At 38.4% G+C, this 18723-nt stretch overlaps 1 protein-coding gene across 6 annotated transcripts in view; it reads left to right on the top strand.

Annotated features, from left to right (window-relative positions):
* hdac5 (histone deacetylase 5) overlaps nucleotides 1–18723 on the top strand; it is a 74681-nt gene that overhangs the window by 17233 nt on the left and 38725 nt on the right. For 2 of the 6 annotated variants that reach the window (XM_065277774.2, XM_065277775.2), the window contains exon 1: nucleotides 8851–9889. The exons of 2 other annotated variants lie outside the window; for them this stretch is intronic. In XM_065277774.2, coding sequence (XP_065133846.2) covers nucleotides 9739–9889 — 151 coding nt within the window. In that variant the 5' untranslated portion in view covers nucleotides 8851–9738. Of the gene's footprint in view, nucleotides 1–8850; nucleotides 9890–10374; nucleotides 10526–18723 lie in introns of those variants that run through there. 2 more of the 6 variants (XM_065277778.2, XM_065277773.2) reach the window with 2 other exon arrangements.

Below are 18723 nucleotides of genomic sequence, written 5' to 3'. Positions count from 1 at the left end.
GGGTCGTTGGAATTTGGGCCATGTTGCTAATTGCTAATTGTCGCAATTGTTTCTTGGACAGAAACAAATTTTTATAGTCCCGACCTTGCGCCATTTCTCGTGACAGGAAGTGAAGAGAGGTTGTTTCGAGATGAGGAAAAAATGTTGGTTGGGACTTTATTTCGTCCACCGAGAACTGATGGGATTGTTGGAAGTTGGGCTGTGTCGCATATTGTCGCAATCTTTACCTGGAAAGAAACAAGGTCCGGGAGTGTCGCCCTCGCACCATTCACCGTGGCAGAAAGGGAAGAGAGGTTGTTTTGAGGAGGGGATGAGATTATTGGTTTCGATTAAATGAATTTTACAGGGGACATTTCACAAGACTTTTTTTAATTTTAAATAAATCTTTGGTGTCCCCAGAGTACATATTTTAAGTTCTATTGTTATAATATTATTATGATAATAAATAATAATTTATTATAGCATGTTAAAGGGGACATATCATGAAAATCTGACTTTTTCCAGGTTTAAGTGCCATAATTGGGTCCCCAATGCTTCTATCAACCTAGAAAATATGAAAAAGATCAACCCGGTAAACCATTCTCTCCAAGCATGTGAGATCATTTGCATTTCAAATAACACAACCAAAAAACGGCAGATTTATGGTCACACCTACAAAGTGCCAATTTTAACATGCTATAATAAGTGATCTATATGGTATCTTGAGCTAGAACTTTGCATATATACTCTGGGGACGCTAAAGAATTATTTAACATCTTAAAAAAAGTCCCCTTTAAAATTGCCACTTTGTAGGTGTGAGCAAAAATGTGCCATACACATTTGGGTGTGTCCTTTAAAATGCAAATGAGCTGATCTCTGCACTAAATGGCAGTGCCGTGGTTGGATAGTGCATATTAAGGGGCAGTATTATCCCCTTCTGGCATCACAAGGGGAGCCAAATTTCAATTAACTATTTTGTAATGAAATTGATCTTTTGTTACATGTCTCCTTTAAAAAAAATAAAGCACACAGATTAGTCATTTACAAAAAAACTACAATATTACATAAAAAATGTATTTCCATTTCATGGTGACTTTAAAAGAGTACAACATTTTTAAAGACTTGCGTTCTGTGTCAAGTTGTTTTATTTTTTTAAGTTTGCCCCAAATTTTGCCATTTAATGGATTCCAGATGATTAATTGCATTTTTCAGATAAACACAGAAATATCAAATAGACATTTGCTGATGCTCCAACTGTATGTGTGCATTCAGGGCACTCTCTAAACCAATCCAGGCCTTATTGTTTTTACCTTCGGTCTTGACTGTTTACAAATGGCCATGTTTTACCCCCAACTCTCATCATGAACTGACTGGTTTGTTATCAATATGTAATAAATGTGTGTATGCGAGTGTGTGCGTTATGTGGCAGGGAGGAGCATTGCAGTCGGGGCTGTGCGGAGAATGAGTCATCGCAATGTGCTATTTGAGGAGAAAAATCTGTATGCGTCCCCTGCGCTGCGCATGTGTGTGAATCCTCACTTTGGGTGGAAGTGCATCTGTCTATGCCTTCATATGAGTCATCAAATGATGAGTCTAAAAAAGGGTTATTTTTCTAGCTGTAAATGTATATAAATGTCTTTGATGTCAGATTATCGATATATCTGAGGATATTCACTTATACAGTACATGTGCTTGTAAAGATTTTTAGTGCATATGCCATTATGCATGAACAAACCTACGCCATGGCGAACGCTTGTTTTCTTAATATTGAGCAGTCGCTCGTTTTAATTGTGCATTTGATAAAGTTTGGTTTGTTTTCGGTCTTGATAGCTCATTCAGGATTGATTTTGTGAACCTGAGAAATTTCCCATGCTTATAATCAAGATGGGTAACAGATTGCTCATCGATCGGCCGATTGTTAATTCAGGTGGTATTGACAGGCCTGTCCGTGCTTGTCTGGATTGACTTGCAGTGAACTGATCCGACAGCACAAGAGTTCCTTGAGCATCTGTTTTGTTTCCGAGTGATATAAAATTGCCAGGGTGTTCAAGTTGATTTTGGGGTTGTTGTCATACTGTTTTAAGTCATACTGTCCCCCTTTTTAGCAAGCCCTTTATGTCTGTATTGTATGTATACATGACAAGTTGCCTGCCCAAATAAAGTGGTTTGCTCTTGTCCTTAACCCTAAGTTTGTGTGCTAATGTTGACCCTTCCTATTGCCACTATACTTAATATATGTTTTCTTAAGATGGCAGTGGTCACATGATAGACGCCAGTAACAGAGTTGGTAATATGCCTGGGAAACCACTTTGTTTCTCTTGGCTTTGTTGTAATTAATCCCATGCAAACCAAGGCTGTTTTTTGTGGCCCTGTAAGTGTGAGTTAATAAAGTCTTGTTTTTTTAGGATGGTAGAGAATCAAAGTTCCCCTGTCTTGTGAACCGACTGACTGTCCGCAACCTTCTGCCCACCGTCCGTGATTCCTCTAGGCCCAATGGCAGGAGGTTGTGGCTCACTTTGGGTTCGTCTTAATTGGGTTAGGTCTGGCTAAAGGCTAGAGAGAGGGAGAGTGAGAGACTAGCTGTCAAACAAAGTCTGCTGCCAAAGTCCTTGACATTACCAACATGAGTTCATCACTCGTGAAAAAACGGGCTTAAAAAACAAGTGATTCTCTCCCCCCACCTTCCCATAGCTAAATATAAACCCAACTAACGTCATAAAGCCCAAAAGGTACATCCACCTAAAAATAACATGGGCGGCTAGAAACTAAAGCCAACTGACAAGACCGGAGTTCAGGGGCCACGTAAAAACACAGTCTTGCCTACATCTGCAGATCAACAAGTACCCAACCGCAGTTTCTGAGATGGAGATGTTTTGATTAGTGGTGTGCAAAACTATCCATTTTTAAAATCGACTAGTTGATCATTTGCGTGATTAAAGAAATAGTCGAATAATCAATCTTAATGGATCCTGAACAATTCAGATGATACAGGATGGGTTCTTATGTTTAAATACAGCTAGACGGACCACAGAATAAAACAAAAAGCTAGGGTCTTGAGGCGCTTATAAAAGTCAAACAGATTTTAGCCAAAGATTCATAAAAAAACACTGATGCAAGAACAAGCGACCATTTGACTGATGTTCAACCAATTAAAGATGCATTCTGTAACTTCTGCTTGAAGCATAAGATTACAAGTTAAAGGGACACTTCACCCATTTGCATTAAGCTTTGTATAGTAAGAACTCCAGTCATGTTTTTGAATGGTTATGCATCATTTCCTCAGTTGCCGCTGAGACAGGAGAAATACAGATTTCAGTGTTGCACTTCCTTCTTTCAATGATGTAAAAATCATCATTTTGCATCATTGAAAGAAGGAAGTGCAATATCTTTGTAGAGGGGGTGAGACTACAAACACTCATTTTCTCTGTCAAATAGGCACCAAATTCTAAATTTATGTTACATTTCGACTACAAATATGATCCACTTTTAATAAATATTAATGTTTCCACGGGTAAAATGCTCCTAAAATTATGGTTGGCGAAACCATGCCCGACAGCTCAAAAAATTATTGTTGTGATTTTGGGTAAAGAAAACTGATTTTTTATCTACTTGTTCAATAACAGTTTTTTTATCTACAAAAGTTACGAATTGCAACTTTAACCTACTATTTCCTGTATTGTATGGCAGTGGTTCTTAAACTTTTTCGGCATGTGGCCCCCCTTGTGTATGGTGCATCCCTTCGTGCTCCCCCCAAAGAAAACTTATGACATAAAACGTTCTAAAACTTAACATTTTAAACAAACTAAATTATTATATTATTCAACGCAGTGCTGTTGGTTAGTAGCCTTTTTCTAAGGTTTAATAACACAGAGTTCATGGTAAAATGTCATAAAGCTGGGGCCCCCTGGCACCATCACACGCCTCGCCATGACCCCCAGTTTAAGAACCACTGTTGTAATGTATATGTATAAATGTATGTCTCCTAACTGATCCTTTTTTGAGCGCCACAGTTGAAAAGTGGAGTTTGAGCTTGGCATGCCATGCAATGGCCAAAGATTAATTTGTTTAGACTAGGGGTGTCCAATCCGGCCCGCATGATGATTTATACAGTTTTATTAAAAATTAAATAAATATTTTAAAAAACCTTTCAGGCGGGTGTCTAGTTTGTTTTTAATGTGAGAGACTTGCGGAAAGCAGCAAAACACAGAACAAAGAGTAAACACAGTGCCCAAAAATCTTGCCGTTTTATTGTTACCGCTCTGCTAAAGATCCATTGATTCCGGTAATCCACTTCGTGTTTTCCCGTCCGCTCCGCAGCATCTCTGTGTCCACTCTCTGTCTGGAGAGCAAAGATGACAGTTTCCGAAGTTCATTGCATTAACAGGTAGATTTGTTACATTATATCAGTTGTTTATTGGAAGTTTGTTTATGTATTTCTTCCGGTAATGATTGCTGTCAGTGTTCTAAAAGTGCTAACAACTTAGCAAACAAACAACAACAAAATATCCACATTCTATTAACGTTACAATGCTTGTCTAATCGATTTAATCTTCCCGATCAAATCTAAGTTAATATAAACACTAAATTTGCTGTTGTTGGCACACTTTGTAGACAAAAAACACCAATGCCTTGACAAAATATAGACAGAGAACAGAAAGGGAGGCTGCTAAAGGCAGTTCAACATTACAAACATGTATTCAAAGCTCCATCAAGCCAGCAGGTAAATCATATTGAATATTTAGCAGATTGTCACACTTTAATTTTTGTTATTAAATTTCCAATTATAAACACATCTAACGTCTAAGTTGATGATCGTAATATAACACATCATATTTATAAAACTTTATTAAAACCATAAAAATAGTAGTTCCACCCCCCTTAGTGCCCATTTTGGTTTTGGCCACTGCCCCATCTACCATTTTCATTTTCTAAATGAGTGTTCTCATTACAAATATATTCCATAGTAAAGCGAATGGTTTAGATATATATTTTTGCCATTATAATGCAAAAGAAGTTAAATTAAGGCTTTTCATCCTAAGGCCAGTGGATTTTGTACAGATGTAAATTTTACAGTATGAGTGTGACCTTATGACATGTAGTTTTCACAGAGCTGTGTGTTTCTCTAGTTTTCTTGCTGAACAAACGAATTAATTGGTTTGTTTAGTTAATATTAACACAATTATCAGCACACTAAGGTTTAAAAAAAATATCCGGCCCTCACACCGTGGCGTTATTTACCATTCAGCCCTCAGCCTAAAATGAGTTTGACACCCCTTATTTAGACCAACATAAAATAAAGAATAATGCAAGAACAAGCAGCCCTTTGACAATTATTTAACCAATTAAAGCTACAGTCGTGACTTTTGTTTAAAACATAAGATTACAAGTTAATTACATAAATTCCTTTCTGTTTGTTGACTGCAAATCTGCAAAATCATGTCCGACAGCTTGAATTATAAGTCTTTGTTAAGATGTTGTGAGCTGGGGTTTGTGAATGATTAATGAATGAAACGGATTTTTATATACCTGTTCAAAAACCCATCTTTGTTTATTTTTAACTTAAACAAGTTACGAATTGAAATTTTAACATGCTATTTCCTGTATTGTATATGCATTGAGAATTTTTTGTAATAAAATATACAAAGGACATATAAGCATGCAGTGCATATGTTGCCCTGCATGATTATAGGCTGCCCGCTCTTTTTGAACCAAAGTTGATTTTATTTTTAGTAATGTTTGTTCAAAATAATGCATTTGCACTTGTAAGGTCACGCCCAATAGCCAGGCAATGATAGTAGACTGTGGGTGCACGTACATCTGTTCCATGTTGTTTTAAACACGTCTTTTTCAAACAAGTACTTGACAAAGCCCTTCTTTGATCTTGGCCTGCTCTTGAGCCAGATCCGTTTTAACTCTCAAGCACTCCAGTGGTCATGGTTACAGACTGCTCTATGAAAACACGTCAGTGGGCTAATTTAGGCACTCTGGATAAATCTTACCCTTTAATATTGGTCTGGGACCAACTTTCCTTGCATGAAACAAATGTTTAGCCATCGTAAGAAAACTGTGAGACTGGGCTTAGATTCGTTTTTCCTCCTCTTATTTGCTCTATGCTTGAGATTAAAATCTCGATGCATCTCCTTTCCTGGAGGTCTATGCAACAGTTACTCTTTCTCATGAGTCGTTGACCATCTCTGATAATAAATGTGATGCATGCATTAGATTGTTCTCTAACTGCAGCAGAAGCGCAGAATGTAGATGCTGGGTAATCTTGTCATACATCAGACAAGAAGGCATTAAATCAATGGTGCAGTTCACAATGGGCATCCGTTGGATACATTATGATTTGTTTCACACCTGCTGTCAAAAATGTTTAGTACATTATAAATCTGATTTTGTTTCACTTTTAGACACGACTAACTCGCTTTTGAAATATAATAAATTGATAAGCTATAGGTCTCTATCAGTGCAGTGCCATGAAGAGGCCTTTTGGGGGGGAAGGCTTTTTACCACCAGTCGAGAATGCCTTTCCAGGGGGGTCCCCCTTTGTCCGCTTTCGAAAAGGGCACTTTGGGCATCAAGAAGGGCGCATTGGGAAAAGCGGCGTGCCTAGGCTCTGTTATCCATGTATTATCTATCTATTCAATATTTTTTATAATTATACACATTTATTAAAGGCGTAATATGCACATTTTTACCACTAGAGGTTGTTATTACACAATAACAAACGCAATGCTAAAGGGGCCATGGCATGAAAATCTGACTCTTTTCATGTTTAAGTGCTATATTTGGGTTCCCAGTGCTTCTATCAACCTAGAAAATGTGAAAAAGAGCAACCCAGTAACTTAGTTTTGGTAAACCATTCTCTGCAAGCATGTGAAAAAAAAGGTCACTGAAAATTGGCTCTCTTTATGATGTCATAAGGAGATCTTATTATAATAATACCGCCCCTTAATCTGCACTGTCCAACCATGGCACAGCCATTTAGTGCAGAGAGAAAGAGAGAGAGAGCGAGAAGAGAGAGAGAGAGAGAGAGAGAGAGAGAGAGAGAGAGAGAAAATATTTCACAGCACAATTGAGTTTCAATTGCAACAAACCACCATCATTGCGATCAGCGTTTGAATTTCGTCAGCTCATTTGCATTTTAAATGGACACGCCCAAAACAGCTGACTTTTGCTCACACCGACAAAGTGTCAATTTTTACAATGTTATAATAAATTATCTGTATGGTATTTTGAGCTAAAACTTCACATGTGTACTCTGGGGACACCGAAGATTTATTTTACATCTTTAAAAATTCTTGTGACATGTCCCCTTTAATGAAGGAGAGTGGAACGATAGGAGTTGTTGTTTTTACCAATTAAAAAACATGGATGTTGCGTGCAATTCTCTATAGTTTATATAAAATATTTGGGAATATATATTTTCATATTTTATGAGGTTCTTTGTTAAGGTTACAAGGAAAAGCGAGGCGCTAGAGAGCTCTATTTGTTTGAATGCAAAATACAGTTTCACCACTAGATGGGGTAAATCCTACTTACTGTCACTTTAATGGTTGGGGGTGCGGGTTGTAAAAATAGATACCGTACTTTCCTATAAACCGCACTGGAGTATAAGCCGCACCCGACAAGGGCACCTGATTGTAAAACGCAGCACCAGCCAAGTTATGAAAAAAAAAACGTGGCTTATAGACCGAAAAATATGGTACAGTGGTGCGGAGCAGACTGGGGTGGGACAAATAATTTCATAAAAGCGGGACCCACGGGTTGAAAAAAAACCTGACCTGCGCATCACTACTTTATAACCGCCACTTCTGCATTTGTTCAGTCATGTTGCCTAAAGGAAACTGAGGATAGCGTGATTAATAAGTCACTAAAAGGACGACAATTACAAGGGACACAAGTGATGAGCCATTATTCAAAACAGGAATATCTCTAGAAATCATTGGGAACTTTAGAGATAATACAAATACACAGCTGCATTAAATATATCCCAATGTGGTTTTGAAGTATATTACAAAAATCTTACATATTATGGCTTTAATTTTGAAAATTTCACGTTTATGTTAAAAGCTAACCAGAATGCTTTAAACCGAATCAGTATTGATTTTTTACCTTTTACGTGCCTTGTTAGTTTCTGTTTTTGATTTGGAGGGTAAATAGGGTGAACTGTCAGACCTAAACATGTCACTGGATTGATAAGACTTCATTTGCCTTCCAAGTCTTTTGGCGGACATGTGCTTGTGAAACGGTGACCCCTGTGTTCTCTGTGTGTCAATAGTGCTGACGCAGATTCATTGTGTAAGAATTAAAGCAGTTGTTTGTACTAAATGTTTCGATTTAAACGGTGCTGTTTCAACGTCACGAATTCGTTCCATTCGATAGCGCGTGCTGGCAAACTCGTATGACTCTACGTTGGTTGCCTACGATTGTTGTCTCCTTAGACAAAATGTTTAATGTTCTCTCACTGGATAAATGAATAAATGTAAATGACATGCAGCATTCTTTGCATAACATTGTGTGTTTATTTGTGTTCTTGCCATGGGTCTTATTTATCCTTACGGCGACTTGCATTGTTGAGTTAAATTCTGTTGTTTTGGTCACACTTCTGGGGTCCCGTCGTGGTCTAGTTGAACTAAACAACTCCTGAGAGTCATTGTTTTTGCCACCTTGATTTGCATGGTAGGCAATCCACCATCCACTTCCTTTTATCTTTTTGTTTCTCTCTCTCTCTCCACTGCCTGTCTCTGTCAGCCCCCTCCTCTTTCTCTCTCTCTCTCTCTCTCTCGCTCGCTCATTCTCTCAGCTCTCGACTCTATTTATAGCTCGGCCCCGCCCCTCCCCTGTCGCTCGGCTGCTATTTCCAGCAGCCCGAAGCAGCTACAGTCTGTTTGTAAACTCTGCGTCTCTACACCTCTGCTCTCCCGTCCGCTATGCACAGCAGGGGAGGGTGTGGAGATTCAAACGATTAAACGCAAAACTAAAGAAACGCTAAGCGCATTTACATTACAAGAACATCGTTGGACGGTTCGCTTTAAGCCCATTCATCAGGAAATCGAGCAGTGTGGATCCACAGGCAGAGCCTTGCCGGGATTGGCTGGCTGTATTACGCGGATCGGTGGGCTCGGAGAGGCGAGGATAAGGAGGGGAAGGAAGGAAGAAGGGCACAGGCTTTGCCGTTTGCCGATAAAAGTCTCCCAGGGATGTACTTTGTGTTCCTCTTTATCTGTCTGTTATATCGTCTCTCTCTCTGATCTTTTCCCTGCATCGTCATGGGGAAGTCGCCTTTTCGGAGTCTGCTGATGCCACATGCATAACTTCATACAGGATACAGGCACGCTCAGACTCGGGGACTTGGATACGAGCCACGCTTGGAGTTGACGGTGTGAATTAGCTGTTTGTTTCTGTAATGGACGATTAGGTGATGTGGTTTATGAATAGAGTCATTGGTACGGTCGAAGAGCTGTTCTGAACGAACAATTCAAGGATTCGTCTGCGGCATTTCCTTCCATGGTTCTTCTGTTTTGCTCATCTTTCTTTATTTTGAACATGGGACTAACAGATAAACTAAGCTGTTTATTTTTTTCATAGCTTGTTCCTCTTGATATAAATAATAATATTAATAAAAAAACGACGTGCAGCTCTTCACTAGAACAGGAAAGCATCACTCTCTTTTTTTTGTGTAGCACAGATGTCGGAGAGTGGGTTTTATCATTTTGATTTTTTGCATTAATTGTGTGGTGACATTTTGAGACTGGCATGCTTTTGAAGCCCACCGTACCGGGACTGTGCGCAATGTTGCAGACGATCTATGAGACTGAATCCTGCTTCTCTTCAGACACTACGTCCAGCCGAGAGCAACCCGTCGAGCTGCTACCTCAGTCCAGAAGCACCAGCATGCCTAGTACCGGTGAGTTCAAAGAAAGAGAGGGCATGTGGAGTAAGAGAAAAAGTAGAAAAACAAATGCAAGCATGCATTATGAGATGTGTATTGCTTTGGGAAAGGAAAAGAAAGAATGGTGGGTGGTACGACGAGGGTGTTTGCATTGCTTGAATTGAAGATACTTTGAAGTCGAGGGTTGTTGATGTTTATTCGATAGGACAACAGTTGTGCTGTGGCTACATCTTGACTTTGTTTTGTCTGGTCAAACTTTGTTTGGACAAAATCAAGAGGGTCATGGTATCTCTAAACAAAGGTGGCTGTCTGTCTATTCTGGCTTCTTATCAATGTCACAGTTTTGTACATTTGTCTTGCAAAATCTGTTAAGAACGTTTTTTGGTTAAGGTAAAATGTTCAACCATGTGGCTTTAAATTCTCTTGAGTAAATGTGGATGGGTTCAAATAAATGTAAAAACAATAAAATGCAAAATACCCTGTTTTTTTTTTCAAATTAGTAAGAGAGTCAGATTCAGAATGGTAGAGCAAACTTATCCCTCGTCCTTTCCAGAAGTGACGTCAACATTCCCGTCAGAGCCCTGCGAGGTTCGGCCATCTCTCACCTGCGCTTGAATCAACAGAGAGGAGCGACTGTATAACGGCATGTAGGTGTGTGGCCGTTTTTCTGCCTCACGACGGGCCTGTTTATATCCCACCTGTTCAAATAGATCGATATGATGTTGCATACTCTCAGTTAGTTCTCTGTTTGTGGAAAAGACCCTTTAGAAGGGGTCTGAAATTTATTTATTTAAGGTGAAATATTTATTGATTTTGGCAAAGGACTAGTCTGGATTACTGGAAAGGTTCACTCCTGACTATTAGTAATGTTAACTTTACTGTTTTTTATTCAAATTTTTGTTACAGATTTTAAATCAGGAACTTTTTCATGCAGGCTTTTCTATAGTGCTGCTTCTATATACCTTTATTTAATATGACAATCACATGTGCCTCTTATATTGAAACAAATGACGAAGCTTCACCTCCAGATAGGACCCTCTAGTCAAAAATGTCTTCTTTTTGAAATGTCTTTATTGTGTATGTTAATGGAATTAGTATAAGTATATTTTACCAATACATTTACATTTATGCATTTGACAGACGCTTTTATCCAAAGCGACTTACATTTCTTTACAACACATACACATAATTTTTTATCAATGTGGCCTCGTACACACTGCAAACTTTTGAGAGTTACAACCGCATTTAAATGCATGAGTGAATCCCCTTAATGTTCGTTTCATGTCTGTACGGAACAAGACTCACTCACGAAAATTTGATGATTGACACAGAAATAACCATAGCAACGTTCTGCCGTCTCGCGTGCTTATCACTCACAGATTTGACCAAAATAATTTAACAGCATTATGTTTTGCAATAAACCTACGGCGTACGGATTTGTGAGACTGCTCCACAGCACGCTGTCTTGCAGTGTTGCCAGGTCCTCGTTCTTACTTGCATACCGTTTTGGGGCTTAACTGTTTATGGCTTTTGGTTCATGAAGCGATCAAGTTTTTGGTGTTATTAAAGTGTGAAAGTGTTGGTCCCAATATTTTGATCTTTGAGGTAAAGCATAAGGATTTATTTTGGTTTATTTATTTTGGAGTTTTTTCATCCAAGATCTGGCAACACTAGTCGGCAAACACTCGTGCCTCTGTCATTTTCTGCACCGCAAGACATTTTCCCCTTCTAGACATTTATTTTTTCAGAAGAGAGAACTGTCATGTCTATGATGAACGTTTAAACTAGGGATGCACCGTTAGGATTTTTTTGGGCCGATACCGATTTAAACAGAAAACTTCTGGCCGATACCGATATTAAACACTTGTATACAATACTATACAGTTGGTCTATTAGCTAGTTTATTTCTGCATCAAATTATTTTTACTGAACATGGATTGGATCTAATTAACATTCAACTGACCAACATAATAAGAGAGGCACAAATTAAGCTAAAACAAATATAATAAGACAGCATGACAACCTTAAAAGGTGGTTTATGCTATTCAGCATTTATTTTATTAACAACATTAACTAATTTTTTTACATATAATGGATTTCTTTATGCAGTTAATTAATAAACAAAGCCGATTGTTTCAAATTCATCAAAAATCGGCCGATAAATATTGGTGGCCGATACATCGGTGCATCACTAGTTTAAACACTTTATTAACTACTAGTTGTTGGGTTATGTACACACTATGCAGAGCTTTTGTAAATGCGGTTGTCACTACCTGCATTTTGCGGGGGTTAATTCGGTTGTAGAATGCGATTGTCAGTCCTGTATATTACTGAACTGCGTGTGTACAGAACACGGTTAAGCATTAAAAGGTGAAGTGACAATCGAATTAATATGCAGTGTGTACGGGACCTATGTGTGTTCCCTGGATTTGGACCCATAACCTTTAACGCAATGATTTACCACGTTTTCAGCAGTAACATCATAAACAAGTGGCTTTTGTGGTCAATGCGTAACTTCCGGTAAACTCCGCTCAAGAATAAATAATAAAAAAGTACTTTAAAATAGTTTATTTATTTCACTTCATGGTTGTACGGGAAGGCCTTAGAGGCTACAACAAATTGCTTCGCTATACAGTGTACATGGGAAAGAGACTGCGAACAAGAGGAAAGTATTACAGACTGGAAAAGAGTTTGGCAGAACATTTTTTCTTCATCTAGAAATCCCAATCACCAAATGATCCATTATAACTTCTGTCACAGAACTTATTGGACCCCACTTTTTCCATATGGTATGGGAATGCAGGAAAGTTCAAAGATTTTAGAAGGAGATATGTGCTTTTTTATCCAAAATTAATGAATGTCCTATACCGATGATCCCCTCTGTTATATTACTGAATGATGATTCTCATTTGGATTTCTCTGCACAGACTACATCTTTTGTGTCGAAATTTCGAAATCTGTGCGCAGGACATTAAGATTGCAAGCTGCAATGTCTGTAAAGGACAAGTTAATGGCGGAGAAACAACAGTACATTCGCAGGGCTCTCAAGTCTCACGCATTCACTGTGAGATACACGCATTTCAGTCAGCTCACACACACTCACACCTTGTATTTCTAAGAGACTGATAACTTTTCCTGCTATATACAATTAATGGAAGAGGCGCAGGGAAGTTATCTGTCGAGTTTAGCTGTCTCGAGTTTTTCTCGCGCTCCTCTGATGTCAATCACGTGGATGCGCGGCGCGTGCACGCACAGAGTGAACGTTAGAAGAGCAAGATCCGATAAATGATGTAAATAACGCAGGTTTCTTGAATATAGCCAAATACGTGATAAATCATGCTTGATTTATTAAAAAACTCTCCAACTGCTTTGCAATCAGAAGCTTTAGCTTACCTGAAACTAACGTAGAGGCTTCCTGAAATGAATGAATGGACCAGAGATGTATTTTATTATTATTGCCATGTAATACTGAACATGTATCCTTATATTTCTCTTAAACACAGCTTAAAATACACGCTGATGGCAAGTGCTGCAATCCTACTGTATATAATACAGATTTCATTTTAATTTGGATACATTTGTATTTTTTAATATGTAGAGCAATTTATTTAATTTGGATACATTTGTTTGTCTTTTATCAGACTTACCAATTGTTGTAATTTATATTTGTGGTGGTCAGTCATTTGCTTGTTAAGAAAATCGGTATTAAAACCGGCCATGAAAAATCAAGATCGTGCATCCCTACGAGAAAGCGTAACAAAACTTGTACCTCAGCAGTTCATCGATGATTTGTTACCAGCCTTAATTGGAAACATGAAGCATATGCTGCAAAAACTCATGTACAACATTCTGGTTATGTAACACAATGTATAGGTAGCGCTTGGCTTGAGCAATTACTGTACTCATCTGGACATCTGTCTCTGCTACACCAGTTGCTTATTTTGTTTACATTTGGAGCAGTTTGTGAAATATGCATCCCGTAAGGTGTCTTGACATATATTGGTATGATCTAATAAAAAAACGCATGACTTTGTTCCAAAATTGGTAAGCTTACTGTAGTGCACGCAGTAAAAATGCAGCATGAAGTTAAAACAATTTGAGTTTTGCAAATCAATTCAACCTAGAATTGTACGTTTTGGCTTGTCATAGGTGACATAACTTATAAAAAAAGTTTAAATTGTTTAACTTAATTTGTTATGTTTAAGTAAAATAGAAAAATATATGTTGATTTGATATAATTTCTTACACTGCAGTGTTGTCCAGATGAGTTGCCTGAGCACTGTTGGAACTGAATTTCATTGCGGATTTTGCAGGTTTCGAATACGAATTTAGTGGTTAAGCCGAGCTTGTCTCATAAACTTGTTGAACTAGTATGGAATCATGATAAGTCGATACTCCCTGGAGAGGTTTTTAATGAACTGTACCTGTGTTATGTAATGGAAAAGACCCTTGCAACACCATGCTAAATCGGTATGGATTAGATGGATTGCAGATTTGATGTGTAACAAGCTGCTTGCCTATATGAGCCTTTATCCTACTGGAAACGTGTGACTGTGTATTACAGCTTTAAAAAGTATTTTTGTTGAAGTTTAAAAAAGCTCTGATTGGAAGTTCGCAGGAAGAATTCACCGTCGATTGAATGTGCTTTTTTATAAATGTGACTCTGGACCATAAAATCAGTCATAAAAGGTCAATTTTTTTGAAATTGAGACTTAAACATCTTCTGCAAAAACAAATATGCTTTTCATTAATGTGGTTTGGTTGAGATACAACTATTTGAAAATCTGTAATTTGAGGGTGCAGAAAAATCCAAATATTGAAAAAAACGTCTTTAAAGTTGTCCAAATGAAGTTCTTAGCAACTGCATCCACTCACAGAAATAAAGTTTTGATATATTTAAGGTAGAAAATGTACAAAATATTTTCATGAAACATGATCTTTACTTAATATCCCAATGATTTTTGGCATAAAAAAATCTACACTGTCAAAAATAAAGATACAAAGCTGTCACTGGGGGCAGTACCCTTTAAAAAAAGTCCATGTAGGTACAAATATTTATCTTTGAATTGTCAATATGTACCTTTGAAGTACTAATATGCACTCTTTAGGTATAAAGGCGTACCTTTTTGAAAGGGTATTGTCCCAGTGACAACTTTTGCACCTTTATTTCTGAGAGTGTATAATTTTGACCCATACAATCTATTGTTGGCAATTGCTACAAATATACCCATGCAACTAAAGACATTTTAGAAATTTGACCTTTGTTACAGTGAGCATCACATTAGTCACATCAAACAAAAGAGGAAAACTCAACAGTATAATTAAAATGAGCAACGTAAGCCGACACAATATGCATACATTACATTAATGCATTGAATTGTGTGTCTATTTTAAAATCAATGGCTTGGCATGCTTTGCTTTGACATAAAGATGTCATGCCCAGCCGCTGGCTCACCTTCCCTCTCCAGATTTTTTAGACATGATGTCATTTATGCCTCAGGTATGAAGTATGTAAAAATCTTTGACAAATTCCCTAAATGCCAATGTAGCATAGATCAGTCGATAGCAATGTCAATAGATCTCGTGCGTCTGTCATCTCAGTTCTATGCACGCAATAGCTTATGGGTTTTCTCCCTTGACCTCTTGTACGTTCCTAAAAGTAAGTCTCACATTCGAGTACAGAGTTTACTTGGTAATAAAAGGTGTCAAAATTAAGACTCTCTCTAAATTTAGCTGTACCAATTCCAACACGGCAAGTCAACTATTTCTGCCCAGCGATGTCCCTTTGCTATAATAAGCATTGGGCATGTCACACCTGTTTACAGGCACATATTTGCACTCCGTGTCTTGAATGGCAACCGAAGCTTGTAGGGCACTATGGGAATGCATTAGCCCCATCCACTCGACCGGTTCCCTTTCAGCACCTACTTTGAGGTCTGTTCTCAAACCGCAGTGCACTTGCTATCAGGTTTGACAGACGATCCAATTGAAACAAACATGAGTCAGGAAATCAGTGATTCAGTGGATGATTTACATAATCAGTTGTTTGCCCGTTGCTCTTTTTGCTGAGCGGATATTGATGTTACAATTAAGGATGATGCAAAATTATACTGAATCACATTTAGACTAGGAAAAGTTGAGTGAAGTTTCTCGCTGTGCGGATATTGAAAGCAGTCAGTTCATACTGGAGGACAGTATGTAGTGGAGTGGAAATTGAATATGTATACTAAAGACTGTTGTGTTTGTACCCTACACACAAGCTAATAATATCTGACTGGTATCATTTTCCTGTGGTCTATTATTGGGTTTTAGTGGAGTATGGTCCTGTTATGGCTGTCAAGGATATTTCTGGAGGCGAGGTTATTGTAGGCAACAATATGTACTGTAGGTTTAAATTGGTAATGGGTTGAGGTTTCAGTGTTTGTTGGTGTTGTGTCAGTCTGTCCTTGAAGTTCGTCTTTGGTGTGGTATTCTGGGAGATTGCTAGGCTGTTGTTTACCTGTGCACTGGTTTTTTGGCGATACGCCCCATTTTGAGACCGTCCTATCGTCAGCCTGTGAGATCGTCGATACACGATAGGGGTGGTCAGTAGTTTACTTATTCATTTATTTGATAATTTTTACTTATTTATGACTTGATTGATGGACAAAAAAGAAGCAAGGACAACACTGTCATAACCGCAACCTTCTTAAAACTGTTGCCATTAGTCCATATGCGTCATTAAGTCCAGGCGCTCTTAAATTTCCTACGTGCCAGGGAGTGGGATCAACAAACTCTCTGGTTTTGACCCTAGATGGTTTTAACCCTCTGCATGCCTAACAACCTCTTTAGTGCAAGGAAATTACAAGTTCAGATGCTAGAAGGAGTCCGTGCCGCGCATTCAGGTCTGAGCAAGAGTCCACGTGCGTGTGAGAACGAATCTGTGCGCTTTACAACCTGTCTCTCGTGCAATGTAAAGCCCACAAACCCTCTCATGCGAGGAAAAGCATCCAATACGCATGTTCATGTGAAACACTGAGTGCGTTTACATGCACAGAATAAGTGGATAACTATCAAAAATCTGCTTATTATAGAAAACTGTTTTCATGCGTTTACATGCAAATCAATAAACCGGCTATGCAGACAACTGCGTTTACATGGTACTTGGAGAATTATTAGTTTTCTCGCAGGCAGTGATGTCACCACCTATAGTACATAATAGTCGATCAAAAAGCCAACGGCATATCTGTCTTAAGCTGTACTGTTGTATCTCTTCTCGTGTCTACAGAACCAGTAAATGTAACATAAGCTTCTATTTTCTATTTTTTTTTGCTCTAGTCAAGCGGAGACTTTTATGCGTTACTTTGCGCTTACTTCCGCGTGTGACGTTTATCTTTCATACTCCCGCACATGGACAAAACCGTGAGAAAGAGGGTTAAGGTGTTTACATGCCACACGAAATCGGCGTAATGAACAAAAAACTACTGGTGCCGATCGGTTTTTGCTTACGCCGTTTATGGGCTTTCCCCGACAAAGGAAAACCGTTTTACCCGTTTACATGACCCCACACGTTATCAGTTTATTGAGCATAATCGGCGTAAGACTGTGCATGTAAATGCACTCTATGATGATGATAATAATAATAATAACTATTGCCAGCTATCGTCATGAAAGCCCGCTTTTAGCGATATGTTTGACGATCATCAATATACGGTACTATCGTCTATCGGCACAACCCTACTGTGGACCCCAAAGTATTTCTAATATCTATTTTCTAATTCATTGGTTTTTTATTGTCGTAATTCAGTTCTTGAGGTTAGTGATGATGGTCTTCGCGTTGTGTCTTTACAGCTAGTAAGAAATTTGTCAGGTATAAATTTCCTATTCTTTGGTTTTAAATAATAAGAAATGGCCCAGGTCAGGACCAAACCTATTTTGATGCATCTTGGCGAAGGAAAATCTCTGAAGATGCCAAAAGCTCTGGTGACACGCATTGCCCACTTCGCTGCATGTCCCAGCCACGGTTTATTTAGTATTCTGCTTGTGAGGAATGAGTTTCCACGTCTTTGTTTCCCTTCTCATCTTACCTTCTCAGCTGAAAGCATGTTTGCTTAAAAAAACCGGTTTAAAGTGATTCACCGCCCTTCCTAAATGACCCATAGCTTGAAATTCCTGATATCTTGTAATATCCTTTGCTGGAAGTAGTTTAAAAACAAAAGGAATATCCTTTTATTGGCTCGTGCCATCCAAACCCCTAAGGAGCCCTGCAGGGTAGAGTAAAGATTCAGTTCTTCCTCGCTCGCTTTCCCGGTTGCCAGTTTCCCAGATGCTAGGATTGTGAATGTGTTTATAATGAAGGCATTGAAGTGAATGAATTTTTGCAGCCACAGCGATCTAATGTAACCTCCAGAAACAACACCAGTGAGGTCACTTTCATCGAATTTGTTTCTGTGTTTATCACGATTGTGAAGGTGGTACATCGTGGACGAATCCCTTTGTGGGCCACCTGTTGCTCTGCTTGTTGTTACTAAAATCTTAATATATCTAGTAATGTTGAAATAAATCTCCTGTTGAAGGTTTGGCATGAATTCCTTCCATTGAGTGTTTCAGTGGATCTACTTGTAGAGCAATGCATTAGCAGCTAATAAACCGTACAACTTGACTGCACTGTAAGTCCCTTGGGAACAAAGCCTCTGCCAAATGCATAAATGTAAATGTAAATAAAGGGATTTTTGGATGCTTCGCTCTAAAACTCAGGTTTAGGCAGTGCATAAAAATATCTTTATCTAAGAAGATTTTGTTGTAATTTCAAAAACCATATTATCATCAGGCAGTGCTTATCTTGCGATTCAAGGAAAAACGTCTTTTCT

Source organism: Paramisgurnus dabryanus, chromosome 3 (assembly GCF_030506205.2).
Source record: "Paramisgurnus dabryanus chromosome 3, PD_genome_1.1, whole genome shotgun sequence".
NCBI lineage: Eukaryota > Metazoa > Chordata > Actinopteri > Cypriniformes > Cobitidae > Paramisgurnus > Paramisgurnus dabryanus.
Note: the sequence above shows the minus strand (reverse complement) of the source record. Positions and strands in the feature narration are given on the sequence as shown.